This window comes from Schistocerca nitens, chromosome 6 (genome assembly GCF_023898315.1).
Source record: "Schistocerca nitens isolate TAMUIC-IGC-003100 chromosome 6, iqSchNite1.1, whole genome shotgun sequence".
NCBI lineage: Eukaryota > Metazoa > Arthropoda > Insecta > Orthoptera > Acrididae > Schistocerca > Schistocerca nitens.
In genome coordinates this window covers 595,266,674-595,292,717 of record NC_064619.1, presented here as the reverse complement: position 1 = coordinate 595,292,717, position 26,044 = coordinate 595,266,674, and the positions used below count along the sequence as shown (strand labels likewise).

General features: G+C 46.0%; 1 protein-coding gene across 1 annotated transcript in view; it reads right to left on the bottom strand.

Annotated features, from left to right (window-relative positions):
* Window positions 1-26,044, bottom strand: part of LOC126263512 (lachesin-like) — a 242,988-nt gene that overhangs the window by 164,862 nt on the left and 52,082 nt on the right. Inside the window, exon 4 of the mRNA XM_049960605.1 lies at window positions 4,636-4,821. Coding sequence (XP_049816562.1) covers window positions 4,636-4,821 — 186 coding nt within the window. The remainder of the gene's footprint in view (window positions 1-4,635; window positions 4,822-26,044) is intronic.

Here is a 26,044-nt window from a genome sequence, read left to right as displayed (position 1 = left end):
TTAACTTTGCAGTGATGATGGTCGTCCTTAGACAGCCAGTAGTTCTGTCCATTCCACACGTGATTCCCTCTTGAAGCAGAGGCAGTGGCCTCGTAAACATGTGTCGGTGCTAGTCGATGTAGCAATACCCTCTATGATGTATACATGCACACGGAAGCGAGGAATGAAAATTTGTATTAAGGCCGGTAATTCGAACAAAGATCTCCTGCTCACTAGGCAAATGTACTAATCACCACTACGCCATCCTGACACGATTGCTTTCCACAACTGATACAAATGGTGAGCCACTGCGGTGTTTAGGGGGAATACAAAGTGGGCTGATAGATGAATGTAAATTGAGATTCAGGACGGAGACGTGCTGGGGTAGTCCATGCAGTTGTGCAAAACCACCGTGCCATGGTCGCACAGTGTTTAGCACATCTACCTAATGAGCCGGAGACCTAGGTTCGAATACTGGCCTTGGTATAAATTTTCGTTCATCGCTCCAGTCTGCTCACACACATCACAGAACTTTGGGACTTGAAAAGGTTTCTGGAACCATATAGTCTCATTTGATTAAATTCTATCTATGTTGACCAGCCTGTTCATTGCCGCGTAACTATTACTGAACATCTGAAACACGATGAAAACAATAAGAAGATACTGAAAGTAGAATATTGTGATTGATCAGACTCCTCTCAATTAATAACCGTACTTTTCGATCCCTCTTCTTGTATTTTCATCAGGAGTTTCTGATGCTCCCAAGAGGTTGCAAAATGTCGAACACCAGTGCCGATTTCACGCATAAAGACGTTTACCAAGCTCTTTCTCCTAAGGAGGGGAGTTATCGGACAAAACTTTCACTCTAAATGGTAGCCCTTAGTTACTGTTTAATTACCAATTACAGGCTGTAGGAGCAGAAAAATGTTTCCAAAATAGGTCATAAACAAAAGCACAACTGTTATTGTGCTACTGAAGTATTTTCATGAGAACACTTTAATCCCTGCAAGCGGAAGCCTGATAGTTACTTCCATTACGGCTGGAAGCCATGATCCCAGAAGCCTGTAGCAGTCATCTACGGTTTCCTTTAGCTTCCTTCTGTGCGTAGCACAGATATGTTGTTGTATGGATATCCTGCTTATAGTCTTCCCTGCGCTATACTATAGACGATTTCATATATTTTTTCATAGTTTCGATAATGATGTTTAATATGTCATTTGGTTCCTCTCCCTGATTCATAAGTAACTTCAGTAACTTCGGAAAGTAAGGGAAAGGATCAAGGGAGTCAGTACGAGATCGAAGGAATTCTTTTACTTAAAACTAACTAAAAACCTGTATTCCACAACCATTTCTCAAGGTATAAACTAGCTATTCCGCTACCGTGTAACCGTACAATAAAACTGCTAAACGGGAAGCAGATTTCTCGTTCATGCTTGCGAATATAATAAAACATGTTAGGAAGGTCCTACACAGATATCTGAACACAATTTAACGCCATCCTTGGCATCCAAAAGAGAGTGAAACTTCCTGGGGATTAGAGTACATTAAAAATTAATTTAAAACACCACAGCTTCTGGCCTATTGTTCATTGCCTCGAACTCAGGAGAAATTTATCGAGCTTCTTGATTTTTCCTATTTACAGACAAAAAGCCTTGATAACATTAAAAATTGTCATGTAATACACGGACAGCCAACCTTACAAATGTAATATATTTTTCAAGGAGCTTAATAGCACCTCGGTAGGTAAAACAGAATGCTTGGAAAAATGCAAGCACCACTGGAAACTTACCGTTTGTATCTATGTGATCGAAACACTCACTGCAGTTGATTCTTTATTATACTTTTCCTACAGCAGTGCACCCTGCATGTATCTCTCTGTACGGAATGAGGAAGGAGTCGGACATCGGACACACAGCACATACTCATTGGTCAGTAATACAGAACATGAGCTTTTTCCAGTTCATTCCGGGGTTGGTACAGCAATCAGTATTTATACATCACTTGTGTGCAGCCAGACTACGCACTACATCTCCTGCATGTTTATGATGTAAAGTTTATTGAAGGCTTGATCCTGTTTGGTTTGCAATGGACTGCGCCACATGATGTAATTAGGACACCCTCTTTGAAATGGGCATTTACCTGCTAGGATATTTTATGCGCGGTATCCCATGTACCGATCGCTACCAAATATCAGACAATCCGAAGATGCCTAAATGAAGGTGAAACGAGTCATCGGAAAATAATAAAAAAATTGGATAGTGCAACCAAGATTGCTTGTTTCTTCACACTCAGAACATATCCTAGTTGAACCACTGAAACTTTTGTATTAATATATAGTACGAGAGCTTTCTCATCAGTACCTCTCCTATGGCTGTTACGTTTCCGCACTTCCCACCACACTATGTTTTCCACAATGCGCTCACTACAAACCTATTATCCATAGCAATTCTGTTCTTTGCACTGCTCTTAAAGGTACAGTACCTGTAAATAACTTCTTTAAACATGTAGGCTGCGTCGACAGTTTCTTCTGTCTAGAATACTGTAAGACGACAGACCTTCACAACACCTCAATGAAAGGTGTAACGGAGGCATGGAACACATTGTTAGATTATAGGTAAAATTCCTCTTCAAACATCTTCAATGTCTGCCTTTTCATCCCTCTGTTGCGATCGTCTTTGGGATTAAACAGCTGTCCCTGTATGGCTGAACACACACACTTTTTGGCGATGTATGTTCATCAGGGGAACCCTGAAGATGATCTCCGCAGAGCAGTGAAGAAGTCTGAAGAGGAAAATGACGAGACCTAAGGACTCAGGTTTTATGATCAAGAATAACGTTCGGGAAAGCCGACTAATATACATTCTTAGATATTTAGATAGGGGGTTAGACAAAAATATGTAAGTGTTTTAAATATGTCAGAAAGCATAATGTTCAATTCACTTAGGTGAAGACCCCCTCCCCCTTCCTCTGAAACCTCCTTCGCAGACTTTTATGAGGATTTGTGAAGAATCGGATGGGACACACATTTACTGTATTGACATCTAGGAATCCATAATTGTCGGCAGCTCGTGGTCGTGTGGTAACGTTCTCGCTTCCCACGCCCGGGTTCCAGGGTTCGATTCCCGGCGGGGTCAGGGATTTTCTCTGCCTCGTGATGACTGGGTGTTGTGTGCTGTCCTTAGGTTAGTTAGGTTTAAGTAATTCTAAGTTCTAGGGGACTGATGACCATAGATGTTAAGTCCCATAGTGCTCAGAGCCATTTGAACCAATCCATACATAAATTATCCACTCTCCATCCTTTTTCGAAAACCCTTCGTGACATCCATCTCTATACACTAGACACCCAGAAAATTGTTCCTATACACGTAACCATATTTTTAGTTGCATACATCGGTTCTCTCAAGTTTTTGAGGTTCCTTATGTAATGCCTCACCACAGAATCGACAATCACTTATCAAAATCACCTTCATTCCTCTCTAGCCCCATATACTCGTACTATCACCTCAGCATTGTAACGTAAATCTTGTTAACTATATTGCTTAACACAGTAATCGTAAAAGACTAATTTTTTCGTAAGTATTTAATTAATGTCTTAATTTTTTGTTCGTTAAGTGTAGAGCCCTGATACTGCTGGCTGTGGAACTGTCTACTGCTGCAAACCAACACCTCATCCGAGTAAAGGCAGGGGGATGACTCAGCAGTAGGGGGAAAAACTGGATGATAATAGTTCACTTAGAAATATATTGCTCCTGTGATATGTTTGTGTGATCGCTGTAACTTGCCACATTGTATCTCTGGCATGTAACTAAACAATGTAAACTTGATACTCTATAATATCGGCGTCGTAGAGGTGCATGTGCTAGCCATAGTCCCCTGCATTTGCATGGCTCTTCGTTCTGTTAGTGGTGACACGGCATGTGCTCAAAACACGATCCTCCCCATGCAATAAAATTGTTTTTCATGGGGTCGTTGCTTATTTGCTGGTCACTGTCCTCTGTGTGAAATCACCTGAATCTTCACAGGGCAGTGTTGGCACATACTGGCTGCAGTCATTTCGCTGTACTTACCTAGTCCTACACGATGTTCACGTTGCCTTGGCACATGTACTCATAACGCACCTCCAATAACACTCAGTTTAGTCTTCATGAGATTTTGGTAGCTTTGGTACATTCAACAATGACAGCCTCCCTGCTGTAGCTCACATGGGGTGAGTGTTGAAACTTGCGCTGGTAATGGTCCATTCCCTGTACTCACCTGACTCTGTACAGTTGACTTGGCACATTTACTACCTGCAATACTCCTCTTGCACTCGTCCGACTCTTGATGAGGTTGGTTCAGATCAGTCCTACATTTCACGACTCTTACAGTCCTCCCTCTATAATTGCCTGACACCCTAATGCGGTCATTGTTGACTCGTGGACTATCTGTGGTAGACTCTTTACGATGCTGATGTCGTCTTAACTTGTGATACTGCACAAAGCGCACTCTCTGCCCTTACCTGACTCGTCGTGCAGCCAGTGTTGACGCATATACCCTCGTGCGGCTAGTGTTGACGCATGTATGAGCAGTAGCCCTCTCCCTGCACTTACCTGACTCTTCATGAGGTTGACTTCGACTTGGCGTTGGTAGACACTGCGGATCTCCTATTGCACTCACCTGACTCTTCATGGGGTCAGTGTTGACTTGACACATGTACTGGCCGCGATCTTCCTCTTGCACGTTGCGGAGGTGCAGGTTCCACGTTGAGTGGTCGTCGTGCGAGACAGATACACGCGGGTTGTGTGTGATCACGTGGTCGTGGATCGCCTGGATGGCTTTCGTGTCTGCCTTCACCCAGCCCACCTGCAAAAACACGCAGAAATTGTAGGCGAGGTCTGTTCCACAACAAATAATTTTCTTTGGCTGCCGGGGTGATCACGTTAATAAAAATTTTAAAGGCCAGTTTTAAATGGACCATATCGTACGTCCCCCCTTTATCAGCCAACGTAACGAGTGCTGCGTGATGAACAACAGGTGACATGTCTCCTTAGAAGACTACAAAGCTCTGTAGCAAATCACTCCATTTTGATGAAATCCTTTACGAGGCGTATGGAAAATCACGACTGCGTAACGCAATATAGTTTCGGTGAAGCAATAAATACTCTATGCAATGTCACAAAATTAGTTCGGACAGGCTCCGACAGAAGTCCCACGGTACTGGTAGCTGCCTTGTTTTTCGACATCGTAACTGTGGTGTCACCGCTAGACACCACACTTGCTAGGTGGTAACTTAAATCGGCCGCGGTCCTGTAGTACATGTCGGACCCGCGTGTCGCCACTGTGTATTCGCAAGCGTAGCGCCACCACAGGGCAGGTCACAAGACACGGACTTGACCTCGCCCCAGTTGTACGGACGACATAGCTTGCGACAAGACCTACCAAGTATTCCTCTCATTTGCCGAGAGACAGATTAAATAGCCTTCAGCTAGTCCATCGCTACTACCTAGCAAGGCGCCATGTGTATCATTGCTAATTGCTTACTACTATGCAAGAGATGTATTTCAACAAGAACAAGACTACATTAAAGTTAAGTATATTAAAATCTCTCTTCTTTTCTTTATAGTTTTCATCCAGTCTCCTGTTTCAGAATTTACGCCCGTCTGCGTTAGTTTCGCGTGCACCTAGCCACTCATTGTGTCGAGACCTTAGGGAATCGACACAACAATATTTTGGCGACGAGGTGTGGTGCCGCGCCCACGTTGCAGTCTTTGTGTTATACTTGCTCTAATTTGCTTGTGTCATGGCTTCGCCGCATTCTCCAGATGTACTGTCCGAATTTTTTCGCTTGCAGAATCAGCAGACGCAGGCGTTATTGGAAGCCCTTGGACAGCTCGTCCAGGGTCAACGTGCGCTGCAAACCGATGCGGCGGCAGCCGCTTCATCGCTACCGCAGCCACACAACGCTGTCGCACCGCCATTTAGGCCCTTCGAGGCCACAACCGAAAGCTGGACTGAGTGGGCCGATCAGTTCAACTTCCACCTCACTGCTTATGGAATTCAAGGTAAAGAGCGGCAGCCGTTTTTGCTTTCTTGTGTCGGTGTGTCTACCTACCGGGTGATAGTGAAATTGTTTCCCCGACGCGACGTAGCAACTCTGTCCTACGAAGAAATTTTGTCTGCTTTGGATGCCTATTTCAAAGAAACAGTAAATGTAGTTGCCAAACGGTATACGTTTTTTCGTACAAAACGTACGGCCGGTCAGACTAATAGGGAGTGGGTAGCAACTTTGCAAGGACTTACTAGAGACTGCGCGTTTGCCTGTGAATGTGGCCTCCCATATTCAGATACTATGGTGCGTGATGCAATTGCACAGAACGTTTCTGATGTTCGCATAAGGGAACAGATTTTGAAACTAGTTAATCCCTCCCTGCAACAAGTGATAGACATATTGGACAGGCAAGACACACTTGACTTTGCTCAGGCATCATTTGAAACTTCGCCAGCAGTGTGTCACATTAATCGGCCCGCCCGGCCCGCTGCACGGGACGCTAAGCGGCCCTCGCGCCCGACTTCGCAGCGGCCGCCTAGCTTGCAACCACGTGCGCCGCGTAAGCAAGCAAATGCAGTGAAATCTTGCCCGCGGTGTGCAACTAGACATTCGCGTGAAAATTGCCCGTCACGCCAAGCTATTTGCTTTTACTGTCAAAAGAAAGGACATGTACAAAGTGTTTGCCAGAAAAAGTTAAGATCAGACGATCACACAAATTCCAGGCCCTTTGCTTCGCGCCGGAATCGAACCCAGGACAATCAGGCTCGTGGACCTTCGCCCATGGACATCCATGTAGTTCATTCCCACCCGTCCAGTGACACTTTAGCTAACAGTGACTGTGTTCGTCCCACCCAAAGTGTGCGTCGACGTCGCCGGAAATCCCGTAAAGTCGCAAGTGCTTCTGTACCTGTCTCCGTTCAAATTGCACGTGACAGTCGCTCTTGTCGTCAGCAGGACAATAAACTTTTTGTGGACTTAGACTTTGCAGGAAAAGTGATACCATTCCAGCTCGATACCGGAGCTGCAGTTTCGTTGCTCAATCACGCCACGTACAAACAACTGGGCGCCCCGCCATTGCGTGCCGCAAATGTTAAGTTAACTAGTTACTCAGGACAGCATATACCTGTGTTAGGACAGTGCAGCCTTCTTGCAACATACAAGGGACAGACAAAACTTGTGTCATTTTATGTTCTTCGTTCCTCTAGTGCAGTGAACTTGTTTGGCTTAGATTTGTTTCAATTGTTTAATTTGTCTATAGTAAATCAGGTCCTATCAGTGAATCAGACTGTGCCTTCCGCCAGTGTTTCTCGTCTTTGTGACGAATTTGCAGACATTTTTGCACCGGGCCTGGGTTGCGCTAAGAACTATGAAGCGCATTTGGAACTGAAAGACAACGCGCAACCAAAATTTTTCAGAGCGCGCAATGTTCCCCACGCATTGCGTGATGAGGTCGCAAGAACATTAGCCGAATTAGAATCTCAAGGTGTAATTGAACGTGTGCAGGCTTCTCTCTGGGCCTCACCCTTAGTAATTTTGCCCAAACCTTCCGGAAAACTGAGACTTTGCGTGGACTTCAAGGCAACTGTGAATCCACAACTTGTGACTGCCACTTTTCCTTTGCCCCGCCCGGAAGATCTTTTTGACAAACTGTGCCCGGGAAAATATTTTTCAAAATTGGACCTACCAGATGCGTACTTGCAAATACCTGTGGACGACGAATCCCGGCGCGTCTTGGTGGTAAACACGCATCTTGGCTTGTATCGCTTCAAAAGACTGCCATTCGGGTGTGCATCCGCCCCTGCTTTATTTCAGCGATATTTACAAACTATTTGTGCGTCGGTCCCTACGGCTGCGAACTATCTGGACGATATTGTGATCTCAGGAAAGACAGAAGCCGAACATTTGCAGAATCTCCGAACATTATTTCAGGTCTTGCGTCAGAATGGTCTTCGCTTGCGGAAGGACAAATGTGTGTTTTTTGCTCGTGACTTACCGTACCTGGGGCATGTCATAAATGCCCAAGGAATACATCCGAGTCCAGAGCACCTTCGTGCCATTCAGGACTTGCCGTCACCGCAGAACTTCAAACAGCTACAGAGTGTGCTGGGTAAGGTCACTTATTATCATAGATTTGTGCGCAATGCTTCTTCCATTTCAGCTCCGCTTCATCGCTTACGCCGTAAAGGTGTTCCGTTCGTCTGGACGACGGAATGCGAACGCGCCTTTCGCCAGTTGAAATCGGCGTTACTTTCCAATACTTGCCTGACGCCATTCGATCCCCGAAAACCCCTTTTGTTGATGGTAGATGCATCGGATTTCGGGATCGGTGCTGTGCTTGCGCACAAGGATGGCTCGCATGATCGCCCTATTGCCTTTGCGTCAAAATTGCTCTCATCTGCGCAAAGAAATTATTCCCAAATAGAGAAGGAAGCTTTGGCTCTTGTGTTTGGTGTAACAAAGTTTCACGATTTCTTGTATGGTCGTCACTTTACAATCATCACAGACCACAAGCCTTTGACATCGCTTTTTCATCCGAACAAGCCTGTACCTCCACGTACAGCGCAGAAATTCATTCGCTGGTCACTTTTTCTCTCGCAGTACCGCTACGATATCTTGTATCGGTCCACTGCTAAGCACGGCAACGCTGATGCGTTGTCCCGTTTGCCTGTTGCTGAGGATAAAGCATTCGATTCTTCCGAACTTGCTTGCATGTTCATTGATTCGGAAGCCGATGACGTGGTCGCATCGTTTCCGATTGATTTTCGTCGTGTAGCTACTGCCACAGCTGCTGACCCTGTCCTTGCTCCCGTTTTGCGTTTTGTTGCTACGCAATGGCCCTTGTCAAAGTCACGGATCGAGGATCCTTTGGTACGCCGTTTTTTTGCTCACAAGGAGAGACTTTTTGTCCGACGTGGTGTTTTGTTGTTGCGTTCCGATAATGATCAATCCCGAGTCGTGGTCCCTCGTTCGTTACAGTCCTCTGTCTTAAAGCTTCTTCACCAAGGACATTGGGGTATAGTGCGAACGAAACAACTTGCTCGACGGCACTGTACTTGGTTCGGAATCGATGCTGCGATTACGAATATGTGCTCCTCTTGCGTGGCGTGTGCCGAACAACAATCCGCACCGCCGCGGAAATTCTTTGCATGGCCGAAAGCCACTTCCCCTTGGCAACGCTTGCACATCGATTTTGCTGGTCCATTCTGGAATGCTCGATGGTTGGTTGTGGTCGATGCTTTCAGTAATTTTCCTTTTGTTGTCCGGATGTCTTCCACGACGTCTTCTGCCACAATCCAAGCCTTGTCTGCTATCTTTTGCATTGAAGGTCTTCCGCAGACTATTGTTTCCGACAATGGCCCACAATTCATGTCCGCAGAATTTCAGTCGTTCTGCAAGGCCAAGGGTATTCAACATCTGACGTCCGCGCCGTTTTCGCCTCAGTCAAACGGTGCCGCTGAACGATTGGTCCGGACTTTCAAGTCACAGATGTTGCAGTTGAAAGTGTCGTATTCTCGGGAGGACGCTTTGTTGCTCTTTTTGTCCTCATATCGCTCTCAGCCCCGCGATGGTCGCTCGCCGGCTGAGTTGCTCCATGGTCGTCCTCATCGAACTCTGATGTCTTTGCTGCATCCGCCACATCAGGTTACTGTGCAGCGGCAGACTCCTGCTTTTGCTCCTGGCGACGTTGTCTATTATCGCAACTATCGCGGTTCACAGCGTTGGCTCGCAGGGCGCATTCTTCGCTGCCTCGGCCGCGCGATGTATTTGGTTTTGGGGGCCTCTGGTGAGGTGCGTCGGCATCTCAATCAGCTGCGCCTCTGTCGTCGCCTGGGTTCTGCCGCTCCCCGTCTGCTTTCAGCGACGGAGCCGTCAGGTCAGCGCCCTGGGGACCCATCTACTGGCTCGCCTCATCCCCAGGTGTTACCGACGCTGCCTTCCATTTTGCCTCATGGCGTCGCGCCGCCGCAGCCGCCGCCGGCGCCGCCAGCAGCGGACGCTTCGCTGCAGCCGCCTCGCGCCTCCCTGGGTCACGCGCCGCCGCTTGCTTCCCGTGACCAGCCGTCCTCCGCCATGGACCTCTTGCCCGCTCCGGACCAGATGTCGTCTTCGCCCGTCGGGTGCTCCGACCACATGGAGGTCGAACCCGCGGCTCCTCTTATATCATTCCGTGCGCAAACACCTCATGTTGACGTGCACCCTGGACTAGGTTTGCAGGCGTTTCCTAGCTCCCCTCGGACCGAATGGCCGGGTGCGGGTGGCACAGCCTCGCCTGTTGTTAGGCTCCCCACCTCATCGCATACGTCAACATGGGGTCCTCCCCACGGCGGGCGGAAGCCTTATCTCACGACCGTTCGCCGATTTGCGGGGGAGGAATGTGGTGTCACCGCTAGACACCACACTTGCTAGGTGGTAACTTAAATCGGCCGCGGTCCTGTAGTACATGTCGGACCCGCGTGTCGCCACTGTGTATTCGCAAACGTAGCGCCACCACAGGGCAGGTCACAAGACACGGACTTGACCTCGCCCCAGTTGTACGGACGACATAGCTTGCGACAAGACCTACCAAGTATTCCTCTCATTTGCCGAGAGACAGATTAAATAGCCTTCAGCTAGTCCATCGCTACTACCTAGCAAGGCGCCATGTGTATCATTGCTAATTGCTTACTACTATGCAAGAGATGTATTTCAACAAGAACAAGACTACATTAAAGTTAAGTATATTAAAATCTCTCTTCTTTTCTTTATAGTTTTCATCCAGTCTCCTGTTTCAGAATTTACGCCCGTCTGCGTTAGTTTCGCGTGCACCTAGCCACTCATTGTGTCGAGACCTTAGGGAATCGACACAACAGTAACGATGTTGAGAACGTCCGATTTTCTAGTCGTGAGCTAGCTGCTAAAAGAAATTCGCTGATTAAGCCGGTTTCCTCTGCATTCGATTTACGTGCAAGATCTCTGCTTTTTCCAAATGAGTTTCCCGAACTGTAACTGCAAACCTCGACTCGCTTTGTTCTTTTCGGCTCAGTGAGGAATGGTGCCTTGTTATTGAGATGGTCGCTGGCTAAAAATGACGGTAGATCGAATGGACATGATAACTCGTATAGATTCTTAAGCTGCTGATTGTTATACGATAATCTGTTGTAGAACTCATACCGGCGAAAGATGAGTGCAGTTTCCTTGAGGATGGGGTACAATTCAGCGAAACAGTATGGAAGGGCAGCAGTATTCATGGAACGTAGTCTATGTTAATTTAGTCCAAATTGTCGATAATAGTCGGCAGCGGTTACGGAGATCTGTTCTGTAGCGGTATTGTCAGGCATCCAGCAAACTCGACGGAAAATATAGACAGCGTATCCCAAAAAGGAAAGAAGACATTTTTTCAGTGCCTGATGCCTCATAGCGTGCAGATGTATGTCGGAAATTGTGTTTTATTTCCGTCAGCTGTTACAAAAATCATTATGATTAAAAACTTTCAAACAACTAACGGAAGTACATGACGCATTTTGGGAATGGAAAGAAAAACGTCCCATTGGCTCAGTGCCTAAATCTACATCTGCACCTACATTTCTGCTCTGCAAATAACTGTGAACTGTATGGAAGAGAGAACTTTTCATTGTAACTGTTATTAGGGATTAATTTCGTTCCTTTCGTGTACTGAGTATGGCGTTCCTTTCGTGTACTGAGCACGGGAAAAATGTTTAACTGCCTCTGTAATTAGTCTAACCTATTCCCTATTGCGGCAATACCTGTGAGGTTGCAGTATATTCCTATACTAATCACTTAAATCTTCTTCTTGAAGAGATGCCTTAAATCCTAATCATATCTCTTTTCTGCGTTTCATCGAATATGTTACACATATCCGGTTTAGAAAAAAGAGAGGCGGCAAGTCGGCAGTTTTCTTCTCAAAGGAACAACCCTCATATTTTCCTCGAGCGATTTAGAAGAACTACTCGAAGGATAAATATGGTTGGCCGCATGGGCAGGTAAGTTACACTTCTTTCGAGCACCAGTCCTTTCTTTTAACCATTGCGCCTCCTGGTGAATTACAGGTCCTAATTTTACCTCAACTTTCACGTAAATTTTAGATAAATCGCAGAAACTGCAGTAAAGTTAGACAGACGGCGATCCGTGGTGGTGGTAGAGAAGTAAGTATTTCGGAACACACTGCTCAGCGCACATTATTGAACGTGACGCCCCACAGCAGACGTCCCCAGTATCTCCGATGTTGACTGGACAACGTCGTCAGTTATAACTGCACCTGACACGGTATCATCGAGATAGGACCGTGGCAACGAGTAGCGTAGTCGGAAGACTTTCCACGGAGAGCGTCTTTGCTGGCCATCGGGGCTCAGTCGAAGCGGGAATCATCACTGAAGACAATTCTACTCCAGTAATCGAGATTCCAGGCCGAATACGTGTCTGGAGACGCCCCATACAGTGGTGGGATACCGTCCTGATTGTCGCCAGCCATACGCGCAGCAACCAGGAGTGGTGGTTTGGAGTGCCATTTCTTTACACAGCAGGAGCTCTTTGGTTGAGGTCTGTGGCCTCCATTACGCCACAGAGGTACGTCGACGATATTCTATGCCCCTAAATGGAAAGCCATCCTAGGCTTACACTGCAGCAAGATAATGCCCCGCCCGCCCACGGTGAAAGTTTCCACTGGTTGTCTTCGCGCTTGTCTACCTTGGCCGAAATTAAGGACGTTTGGAGCATGAAGGGCAGTGCCCTCCAACCAGCTCGGTATTTTGAAGCTGTAATGCGACAATTGGACAGAACTTGGTACAGTATCCCACAGGAGATTATCCAGAAACTCTGTGAATCAGTACTAGACCAAATAACTGCTTGTATAAGGGCCAGAGGTGGTCCAGCTCGTTACTGAGTTGCTTAGTTTGTGAAGCCCTTTTTCTTGAACGATTTTTCCAATTTTTCTGAAACTGCAATCATTTGTTGTCCGTACCCAAACGTCATATCTGTCGATGTCCCATTTGGATAATACCTTCCTAATGCATCTTACTTTTGTCTTAGAGTATAAGTTTGACCAGGAGTCCGTTCATGCTTGATCTCTTACCCGATGGTTCAAATGGTTCAAATGGCTCTGAGCACTATGCGACTTAACTTCTGAGGTCATCAGTCACCTACAGCTTAGAACTACTTAAACCTAACTAACCTAAGGACATCACACACATCCATGCCCGAGGCAGGATTCGAACCCGCGACCGTAGCGGTCACGCGGTTCCACAGTAAAGCGCCTAGATCCGCACGGCCACACCGGCCGGCTACCCGATGCCACTGGTGTCTTAAAGCTGAGTAAACTGTCAGATGTTTCTGACAGCCAAGATGTTTCATCGAGTGGCTTGAGGAACATGACAGCGAACTCACGTTGGTCTTGGATGAAAAATACGCCTAATATGCACCCGACAGAATACACCTGGAACGGTACCGGACCACATCGACTATCACACGTCAGCGGCCAGTAATTTATGGAAACTGCGTGACCTGTGCGTGGAAATTTGGTGCCACGTACCTCCGGAAATCTATCAATGACTTTCCGAATACATGGCACGTTAAGGGGCAACTTTTTAATGTTGCAAAACTTAAAAACACACGCTATTACCTAGGAGGTGACAATGTTCTGCATTATCAGTGTACAGTTTGACCGAGCAAAATTATTGGACAACACATTAGTCACTTTATACGTAACAATATCGTCATGCGCCAACTACTCGATACTTTGTGTCAGCTTTGACCCGTTGCAGCACAAAGCAAACGGTATTTGTTTTTACGTGAGGCAATAATGACCGGAAACACATTCCTCAAGAATTAACGTTGGCGAATGCGCTATGAGATGATGTGACTCGCTTTTTGGGTGGTTCCAGGAGATCTCAAAGCTTTTTTATGTTATACAAGTGCCTAAACTTTACACCTGCTGGAAGACACTCACTTTACCTTCCATCCACTGGCCCTTCGCCATATTTCACATCCTATCAGCGACGCAGAGATTATTCAGTTTATTCTTTTTGCCGTTTCTCATCTCCAATCAAGGTTCTCAGCACAATGGAAAGGATTTTCTGCGATCATTCCGGTATGAGAATCAAGAAGCAAAAGGCAACAGCAGTGCTATGCAGTGCTGAAAATGAGTACGAACCGGAGGAGAGCTGGAAGTGGTAGACGAGTTTACGTATTTCGGATCCAGGCTAACAAGGGATAGTAGAAGCCAGAAAGAAATTGTAGGCAGAACACAGCACGCTGAAATTAAATTTAATTTGAGGAGCAACTTACTCGCCAGCAAGAATATCTGCTGAAAATAAGGAAACGTGTCATGAAAGCATTTGTTTACAGCATGGCCCTCTACAATGCGAAACTGGGGCAATAGGAAAACAAGAGAGGAGGCGGCTGAAAGCCCTGGAGATTTGATGCTACATAAGGGTGATCATGAGTTGGAAAGACAATGTTACCAACGAAGATGCGCTGAGACGGGTACAGGGAACCAGATTTCTGTGGAGACTCGTCTAAATAAGATGAGACCAACACGTAGGACACATTTCACGACACAATTTCATCATTGGAACTATAGCACAAGAAGCTATTGAGGAGAAGAATCTCCGGGAACGAAAAAGAATGTCACACATTCAAGAAATCATGTGGGATGCAATACGTACGCGGAAACATAGAGGAAGGCATGCAGGAAAGGGGAAAGCGTACTGCTGAAAACCAACGTCACGGCTGAATATTAAAGAAAGATAGACTGTCTCATTTTGCAATCCAAACTTTATTCAAAATATTTTTCTAAAATTCGTAGAGTATAATAACCTAATCCTATGTATGTGCTGAATTGGAAAGATCAAGGCCAGTGAATGTAAGGGAAAGAGAGATAGAATTCCGTGTGCTACACCGTATCCTTAGGTTAACGACTAACCAATAATTGAGAAATGGTAAACACTGTCACTCTTGCTTGTGAGATGAAAGCAGAGATCACCATTTGCAGCTCAGACGGATCTGCGTCCATGTAGGCTTCAGTTTCCTCAACTTGCGCCGTAGGGTGGTGGGATTTCGGGTTGCACTAAATAGGTCACAAATCATTATACACTGGAGGAGGCTACTCAGGTATCGGGTCTGTATGGCAAACACTGAGAGGTTTTTTAAGATAGAGGGTCTGGGGGAAACACGAAAAGGGTTCAGTCTCAAACGGTATAGGTCGAGCATAGGAAGAACGTAAAACAAGGAACCATTGATATAACACATGTAAATTGTAGTAGCTGTTTTGAGAAAAGACCAAAATAAAGCCCAAATCGTTATACGAACTGAAATCTGGCTAATGTCGGGGATAACTTTAGCCAAAATTTTTGTGAAGAATCAAATGGTGTTCAGAAACGATTGGATAACTATAGTTGGCGGTGGCGTGTTTGTGGCTGTTATAACTAGTTTATTTTGAAGCAACATTGAGATAGATAGTGCTTGTGAGTTAGTATGAACAGAGGTTGTTCTTGGAACAGGAATAAAATAATAAATAGATCCTTTTACCGACTTCCCAACTCAGATGATACAATCACTGAAAGAGTCAAAGAAACATTGAGTCTAATTTCAGACACGTACCCCACTCATACAATTATAGTAGGTGGTGACTTCAATTTAGCCTCAAAATGTTGACGATAGTACATGTTTAAATCTGGAGTTGTGCACGAAACAGCATCGGAAATTACGTTAAATGCATTCTCTGGAAATTATTTCGAGCAACTTATTAATGAGCCCGGTCGAACAGCAAACGGTGGCAAAAACACACTTGACCTCTTAGCATCAAATAATCCTGAGCTAACAACGAGCATACAAACCGTTACAGAGATTAGGAAGACTGAATACCATAACTCTCAAATCAACCAAAAATAAACGAAAAATAGACCTACTAAAAAAGCAGGGCGAAATTCGCTTCATGCTTTTCTGAGAGACAATCTCCACTCCAAGTGAACAATGTAAGTTTCGAGGAGATGTGGCCTGAATTCAAAGAAATAATATTGCAGCAACTGAGCGATTTATGTTAAATACGTTAACAAGCCAAGGAAATAACTCCCCTCCCCCCTTCCCCCCTGGTACACAAAACACGTTATAACACAATTGCAGAAACAACAAAACAAGCATGCCAAATGTAAATGAAATCAAAATCTGTAAGATTGGCGACCGGTTACAGAACCTCGAAATCTAGCGCGGACCTCATTGGGAGATCCTTAGAATAGATTCCACAACGAAACTTTGTGTCGGAATCTGACCGAAAATCCAGATTCCCGTGGTATGCAAAATCTGCTAGCGGCAAGACACAATCAGTGACTTCTCTGCTCGACAGCAATGGAAGTACACTTCTGGAAATTGAAATAAGAACACCGTGAATTCATTGTCCCAGGAAGGGGAAACTTTATTGACACATTCCTGGGGTCAGATACATCACATGATCACACTGACAGAACCACAGGCACATAGACACAGGCAACAGAGCATGCACAATGTCGGCACTAGTACAGTGTATATCCACCTTTCGCAGCAATGCAGGCTGCTATTCTCCCATGGAGACGATCGTAGAGATGCTGGATGTAGTCCTGTGGAACGGCTTGTCATGCCATTTCCACCTGGCGCCTCAGTTGGACCAGCGTTCGTGCTGGACGTGCAGACCGCGTGAGACGACGCTTCATCCAGTCCCAAACATGCTCAATGGGGGACAGATCCGGAGATCTTGCTGGCCAGGGTAGTTGACTTACACCTTCTAGAGCACGTTGGATGGCACGGGATACATGCGGACGTGCATTGTCCTGTTGGAACAGCAAGTTCCCTTGCCGGTCTAGGAATGGTAGAACGATGGGTTCGATGACGATTTGGATGTACCGTGCACTATTCAGTGTCCCCTCGACGATCACCAGTGGTGTACGGCCAGTGTAGGAGATCGCTCCCCACACCATGATGCCGGGTGTTGGCCCTGTGTGCCTCGGTCGTATGCAGTCCTGATTGTGGCGCTCACCTGCACGGCGCCAAACACGCATACGACCATCATTGGCACCAAGGCAGAAGCGACTCTCATCGCTGAAGACGACACGTCTCCATTCGTCCCTCCATTCACGCCTGTCGCGACACCACTGGAGGCGGGCTGCACGATGTTGGGGCGTGAGCGGAAGACGGCCTAACGGTGTGCGGGACCGTAGCCCAGCTTCATGGAGACGGTTGCGAATGGTCCTCGCCGATACCCCAGGAGCAACAGTGTCCCTAATTTGCTGGGAAGTGGCGGTGCGGTCCCCTACGGCACTGCGTAGGATCCTACGGTCTTGGCGTGCATCCGTGCGTCGCTGCGGTCCGGTCCCAGGTCGACGGGCACGTGCACCTTCCGCCGACCACTGGCGACAACATCGATGTACTGTGGAGACCTCACGCCCCACGTGTTGAGCAATTCGGCGGTACGTCCACCCGGCCTCCCGCATGCCCACTATACGCCCTCGCTCAAAGTCCGTCAACTGCACATACGGTTCACGTCCACGCTGTCGCGGCATGCTACCAGTGTTAAAGACTGCGATGGAGCTCCGTATGCCACGGCAAACTGGCTGACACTGACGGCGGCGGTGCACAAATGCTGCGCAGCTAGCGCCATTCGACGGCCAACACCGCGGTTCATGGTGTGTCCGCTGTGCCGTGCGTGTGATCATTGCTTGTACAGCCCTCTCGCAGTGTCCGGAGCAAGTATGGTGGGTCTGACACACCGGTGTCAATGTGTTCTTTTTTCCATTTCCAGGAGTGTACTATAAATGATAGTGCTCTAAAGCAGATTTACTAAACACAGCCTTCCAAACTTCCTTCCCCAGAGAAGTAAATGTTCCAGATTTCGAATAAAGAATAGCTGCCAACATGAGTAAATTAAAAGTAGATATCCTCGAAATAGTGAACAAGTCTTTCGGTGTAGACTGTATACCAATTAGGTTCCTTTCAGAGTATTCTGATGCAACAGCTCCATGCATAACAATCGTATACAACCGCTCGCTCGACGAAAGATTTTTACCCAATATTACCCAATATTTAAGAAAAGCAAATCTACTAAACTATAAACCCGTATCTTTAACGTCGGTATGCAGCAGAGTTTTGGAACATTTCTAGTGTTCGAACATTATGAATTACTTCGAAGAGAACGGTCTATTGACGCACAGTCGACAAGGATTTAGAAAACATCCTTCTTGTGAAACAAAACTCACTCTTTAGTCACACAGAATGTTCAGCGCTCTCGACAAGGGATTTCAAATTGATTTCGTATTTCTGATTTTGCGGAAGGCTTTTGACACTATACCTCACAAGCGGCAAATAATCGAATGGCATGCTTGTGGAATATCGTCTAAGTTTGGAACTGGATTCGTGATTTCCTAACATAAAAGTCATGGTACGTAGTAATTGACGGAGAATCATCGAGTAAAACGGAAATGATTTCTGGTGTTCCACAAGTTACTTTTATAGCCCCTCTCCTGTTCCTTATCTATATAAACGATTTAGGTGACAATCTGAGCAGCCGGCTTAGGTTGCTCGTAGATGATGCTGTTGTTTATCGTCTAGTAAAGTCACCACAAGATCAAAACAAATTACAGAGTGATTTAAAAAAGGTATCTGAATCGTGCAAAAACTGGCAGTTGTTAAATTTTAGTTAAACTATAAATCAAATCTAAAAGCCATAAATTAAACTAAATAACTACGATTTACAATTAAAAAAACCTACTAAGTTGGGAAGAACACAAAGGAAATGTTGTGAGGAAGGCACACCAAGGGCTCGGTTTTATTGGCAGAATACTTAGAAGATGCAACGGATCTACTAAAGAGACTGCCTACACTAAGCTTGCCCATCCTCTTTTGGAGTACTGGTGCGCGGTGTGGGATCCTTACCAAATGGGATTAACGGAGTACATGTAGAAAGTTCAAAGAACTGCAGCACGTTTCGTATTATCGAGAAATAGGGGAGAGTGTGTCATACATATGATACAGTATTTGGGGTGAACATCGTTAAAAATAATGGCACTTCTGCTTGCGGCGGGATCTTGTAATGAAATTTCAATCACCATCTTTCTTTTCCATATCGTAAAATATTTTGTTGACGCCAATAGGAAAAAAACGATAATCATAATAAAACGAGGGAAATCAGAGCTCGCACTGATGCCATGTGCTGCGCCGTATTCTGAGATTAACGATTAACCAATACATGTCTGAAGTTTAATGTAGAACTAAACCAGGCAGTACATGCAAGGTAGATAGTTTATGTGTTTTACAGTCGGAGCAGAAAGAGACAAGCGTGGCCTGAACACGGGGATTTCTGCTGAGCTTAGGCAAGCTGCTAGTCTGAAAGACGTGCATTTTTTACACGTAGATTTTCAATTCTCCGGTGGTGGTCTCTGCTGTATACAATTTTCTTGTCTATGTTTGTTCTTATGATCATGTCGGCCTCTTGTTTATCAGTCTGACATCCTGTTACAATTCAACCGACGCTCTACATCACCCAGTGTAAACCCTCTACGAAACGCCTGGGATAATTTTAAACAGCTGGTGAAACATAGGAATCGTCCCTGTAGTTTAGTAGCTCTTCGGTAGCTAATCATCACTGAGTTTCGCCATACGGATACGGAATGCTTAACGATTTTTATACACTCTCTTTGTCGAAAATTGTGCCATTATCTAGGCTAGAACAAGTGTTACATAAAACCAGCGTAATGTCCCCCGGTGCTACGCTTGGCAGTGAGTTTCTTTCCAACGCAAAACGGTTTTTTACCACCAATGGAAAAGAAGCCAGTATAAGAAGCCACAATACGATCACGGTATTATATTTCAAATACAGCTCTCAGGAAATTAGCTCATTATAAACATTTGTGTGTATGTACTGGATGAGTTTTATACGTAATTGTATATATTTAAAAGTATATCCTATTAAGTGCCCATGGGGACAATCTTCGACTATTGTCTTTCGCTGTGGAGTGGGAAATGTATATGACACGTAAAGGAATTCTGTTCTTGAATTATCATCATCTACTATCTTGAGATTAATGACAGCGGACGCCACAGCGAGATAGTCTCAGTGGGGAATTATGGCTATTATTGTGGCAGCCATTACAGTCTGTCGATTTTAATTTGCATTTTGTACGGCATTAATTTGTCACTTAATGGTATTCTGCTCAGAAACATATGTAATAATTACTTCTATGCAGCAATTAATGTTAATATGCAAGTAATATTTTTTTATTGAGTCAAAAGTGATTTATCTCATATTGTGGACGGCGAATGTGGCTGTAGGAGGTTCAGAAAATAAGTTTTGGATGCTACCTGGCGAATAGGCAGATGCGGTCAGTACATCGGGAGGAACGTAACATTAACCGTGATTATATGTGTCAATTTACTGCGCAGCCAGTTGGATATCCCCGTTTGATTTGTATACTGATTTACAATCTTGCAGCCTTAGAAAGTGCTATGAGTGAAATTAAAGAATTATTTTAACTCTCAGGTGACCGAACAACATTTAACACCCTTGCAGCTGAGCGATGAAGTCTTCGAGATCATCACTGTGGCTTTAACTATTTTCAGGTTTCATTTACAATTTCTAAGACGAACAGTACTGAATACACTTCATCAGCGAAGCTAACCCAAACACAAGCTAAATACAAATGGAGTGTAAAGAGAACCAAAAACTAATAACTACAAACTTAAAGTCAAGGTAAATTCAGACTGTTTATATGGTATCGCCGATTCTAATATACACTCCTGGAAATTGAAATAAGAACACCGTGAATTCATTGTCCCAGGAAGGGGAAACTTTATTGACACATTCCTGGGGTCAGATACATCACATGATCACACTGACAGAACCACAGGCACATAGACACAGGCAACAGAGCATGCACAATGTCGGCACTAGTACAGTGTATATCCACCTTTCGCAGCAATGCAGGCTGCTATTCTCCCATGGAGACGATCGTAGAGATGCTGGATGTAGTCCTGTGGAACGGCTTGCCATGCCATTTCCACCTGGCACCTCAGTTGGACCAGCGTTCGTGCTGGACGTGCAGACCGCGTGAGACGACGCTTCATCCAGTCCCAAACATGCTCAATGGGGGACAGATCCGGAGATCTTGCTGGCCAGGGTAGTTGACTTACACCTTCTAGAGCACGTTGGGTGGCACGGGATACATGCGGACGTGCATTGTCCTGTTGGAACAGCAAGTTCCCTTGCCGGTCTAGGAATGGTAGAACGATGGGTTCGATGACGGTTTGGATGTACCGTGCACTATTCAGTGTCCTCTCGACGATCACCAGTGGTGTACGGCCAGTGTAGGAGATCGCTCCCCACACCATGATGCCGGGTGTTGGCCCTGTGTGCCTCGGTCGTATGCAGTCCTGATTGTGGCGCTCACCTGCACGGCGCCAAACACGCATACGACCATCATTGGCACCAAGGGAGAAGCGACTCTCATCGCTGAAGACGACACGTCTCCATTCGTCCCTCCATTCACGCCTGTCGCGACACCACTGGAGGCGGGCTGCACGATGTTGGGGCGTGAGCGGAAGACGGCCTAACGGTGTGCGGGACCGTAGCCCAGCTTCATGGAGACGGTTGCGAATGGTCCTCGCCGATACCCCAGGAGCAACTGTCCCTAATTTGCTGGGAAGTGGCGGTGCGGTCCCCTACGGCACTGCGTAGGATCCTACGGTCTTGGCGTGCATCCGTGCGTCGCTGCGGTCCGGTCTCAGGTCGACGGGCACGTGCACCTTCCGCCGACCACTGGCGACAACATCGATGTACTGTGGAGACCTCACGCCCCACGTGTTGAGCAATTCGGCGGTACGTCCACCCGGCCTCCCGCATGCCCACTATACGCCCTCGCTCAAAGTCCGTCAACTGCACATACGGTTCACGTCCACGCTGTCGCGGCATGCTACCAGTGTTAAAGACTGCGATGGAGCTCCGTATGCCACGGCAAACTGGCTGACACTGACGGCGGCGGTGCACAAATGCTGCGCAGCTAGCGCCATTCGACGGCCAACACCGCGGTTCCTGGTGTGTCCGCTGTGCCGTGCGTGTGATCATTGCTTGTACAGCCCTCTCGCAGTGTCCGGAGCAAGTATGGTGGGTCTGAGACACCGGTGTCAATGTGTTCTTTTTTCCATTTCCAGGAGTGTAGATGGCTGAATAATCTACAGGAATTTTGTCCCTTACCAGATTATTAAGACCAGTTACTATGTCTAAGCCTTTATACTATTTATCTCTTATCACATGTGAGGCTTACTTTGTACGCTGCATAGTATGTATGACGAAGACGAATGAAAATTATTTGAAGCTTCGTGGTAGAATAAAACTGCATGCGTAGTCGGGATTCGAGCTCCGAATATTTGCCAGTTCGTCAATGTCTACGCTATCCAGGCCTGAACCACTACGCGCCCTCGCAGCATTATGCCCGCCAAGCTGTGAGAGTGGGTCGTGAGTTGTGCCTGGACAACTCAGCTGGTAGAGCATTTGCCCTGAAAGGTTCCGCATTAGAATTCCGATCCAGTACACAGATTCAGTCAGGCACGAAGATTCAGATCAGTACACATTCTGCTGCAAAGTGAAAATTCAAATAATAAGCAACGTTTTAAGACCGGAGCTTAGTATTGAAACACTATCCGGGACAAAACAATTAAAAGGTCGATTTTTAAAACCTCGTAACTCTCTCCCATTGGGATGCAGAAGTTCGAAATCTGACTCAAATGTGCTTACAACCTTCCTCTGTAAAGTGGCCAGAGCGTGGTGCCGTTCGACGTCCCCTCGGTATCTGCGGCATTTCAAACAGCAGGCCGTCGACACAAGCAAACCCACGTTTCGCACATATCACTGTTGATGCCTCTATGATGGAGGTCAGAACCGCGACGCCCGACAAGCAGAGTCAGTGGTTGTCGACAACAGCGTCCTGTGGCTCATCACACCATGAATTTTCGATTTCGACAGCGAAATGTATGGGAATGAACGAACAAAGGGAAGGGGTAGTTCCAATATCTCTCTGTATGCCACCTCCTGAGGCCCTTTCTTGTCGACTCTGAACGGCGGTGTGTCTGAAATGTTTGTCTCGCCCACTCATAAGACATCCGCGTGATTTGAACGTTGGGCGTCGCTGTCCAGACCTCCGTCGCAGAGGCGTCAAGAGAATAATTGAGATTTGGCTAAAGGTGATGGCAGTGGAGGACGGCGGGTAGGGTGCTGTAATGACCTTCTCTTCGTGTCATACGTTCACTGTGATGTTGCGCAGAACTGTGGTGAGGTTTGGTGCCAATGTGGACATGATTACCCATCATTCACCTCGCATAAACTTCTGAGCTCTAGTCTGTCTTTACCATGTATACACGTAGCTGTCTGAAGCGCCACCGATTCCGAAGATGACGTCGTAGGGCGACGCACTTTGACACTATTACAGAGAAAGTTTGTACGTACCCTAGAGCCAAATTTCGAACTTCTGCGTCGCAGAGTGAGTGATAGAGAAAGAGTGAGTGAACAGACTGGAAATGGAGGATAAATGGTCCTAAGATCCTATGAATATGTGTTCAGAAATGGATGGTGTGCTTGCAACGACAATAAATCGTCCCTGAACACGGTAAAGAGCTACATCGCATCCACGTCACAATAGATGTTCACAGCGGCCTCCATGGGATGCAACGCACGCGCTCTGGTAAAGGATGCTTTCTCGGCAAAGAGGATGGTGACAGAAATCCAATAATTGTGATGTTCCGGTGTAAAAACCATCGACAAAGTCCTTTCTGTAGAGGGAAATGCACTGCTGATGATCCTTGCACTTGTTGCGTGTGACAGGGATACTAGCGGTTATCATGCAGGGTATACGTAATCGTACTTTGGCATACACCGTCTTGGCAGGCCAGATACCTAGAGCTTTTACTGAGGTTCGTATCAGTATCCTGTACAAACAGGTCCTCCAAATCTGGTATACGCACAGTCCACCACCTCTCTGCACGTTCGTCTGTCTGAAAGGACTCGCGATCACACAAACGCACAAAAAGGGCTTGAAATGTTGTGTGATGTGGTTGGTGTCTGTAAGCGTACTCGTTTTGGTATAGCCGTGCTGTCTCTCGACCGTTTCCTTCTTCTTGGCCGTACAAAAACACCATCTCGGCTTGTTCCCAACATGAATACCAGTCCATTTTATTGCTTATAAACGCTGCGTCAATCTTACAGCTTGCAACACACAGGAAACACACGCCACGTGGTTAGAGGAACTTTCACTCGTCAGCCCTATCTACCATAGCAACGATGCATTTCCGGACACATGTGCACAGGACATTTTTGCTCTATTTCCAATCAGGAATCCGTCCCTGCAGTTTGTGAGTTTCACTATTCTTCGCACACATACTGACGAAAAAAAAATCGTAACAAAAAATAATTAATGTAGGGTAATGAAATTTGCGGAAAATATTTGTATGGGTGATATATTGAAGTGTCTAACACGGCAAGATAATAAGTTATTGTAAGCGCGAGATATGTCACTGCAAATGTGAAATGCTGGTAAGTTAATAATCACCAGACTGTTGAATACAAGGATGCAGACATTCACGCATTGTGTCGTACAGGTGCCAGATGGCACTGGATGTCAGTTTGTGGGATGGAATTCCATGACTTCTACACTCGGTCGGTCAATACATTAACGGTTAATGCTGTTTGTGGATGAGGCTGCAGATGTCGGCTGATGATGTCCCGTATGTACCCGATTGGAGATAGATATGGTGATCGAGTAGGCCAACGCAACATGTCGGCAAATTGTAGAGCATGTTGGATTAAAACAGCGTTATGTAGGCGAGCGTTATCCTGTTGGAAAACACCTCCTGAAATGTTGTTCATGAATGGCAACACGAGAGATAGAATCATAAGACTGACGCACGAATTTGTAGTGAGGGTGAATAGGATAACCGGGGAGAGTGCCCCTGCTGTCATACAAAATCGCATCCCAGACCACAACTCCAGACGTATGACCAGTGTGTCTAACACCCAGGCAGGTTGGTGCAGGCCCTCAACTGTCCTTCATCTCACCAAAGCACGGCAATCACCGGCACCGAGGCAGGAGCAGCTTTCACTACTTCAGTGCCGATAGAGATGTCTAGTAGCGCTAGTAAATGGACAATGACGAACGCAGCTATGGAGCTGAGAATTATCTCTGTGCATCATCATTCCTTTGGCATTGTTTCAAGGTCTTAAGATCTCAAGTCTTTTAACGTTTGCAATACGTACCATCCGTTTCCCTACTTCATCTTATCTGAAACCTTCACCATGGTCTACTAAACTTTGTTCCCTTAGTTTATCGCCAACTTACGACTATGGAATGTAATGAAAAATACTCGGCCCCTTGTGTACTGAGATTCGTCAGCTACGTCTTCAAACACTTGCGGAAAAAATTGTAACTCTATATAGACTTGTGTATCCTCTGAAGATAATCCATGTCTTCAATCGAGAACCGGTGGGGAGGGGGGGGGGGCTATCGCAGTACACTGCATCAGACATGGGTACGTGCTTTGCGTGCTGTGCTGGCAAAGTGGAGACTGCCCAGATTGAACCATGTTAGCTAATGAACCAGTGTGCGCTTGTTCGTTTCAGCATGCCAGGCACGTCGGACAGAAATGAATCTTACGCAACTACTTTTACAGCCACACGGATCGTATCGCTCTCTGGATTTGTTTTATATGGTACACTTTCGTGCTCATTTCGTATGTTCAACTTACATCCTGCGCATGTACTGAAACAAAAAGTGAATCTTAATTAAAAGTATTACACTGATACAAAAGTTAGCAGAACGTTTTCACAGATTAGTTTTTCATGATAGTTTGTGCGAGAAAGTATTTAATTAAAATGAGATTTTTTGAAATTAAATTGTTAATTTCACTGGGAATCATCATTTATGTTCTACGAGAACAAAATTTCTTATATCACTATCACTTACGAAAGAAAAATTTTAAACGATATTGTAGAACATGGTTACATACACACTATTGCTGATATCGCTCAATTTTGTG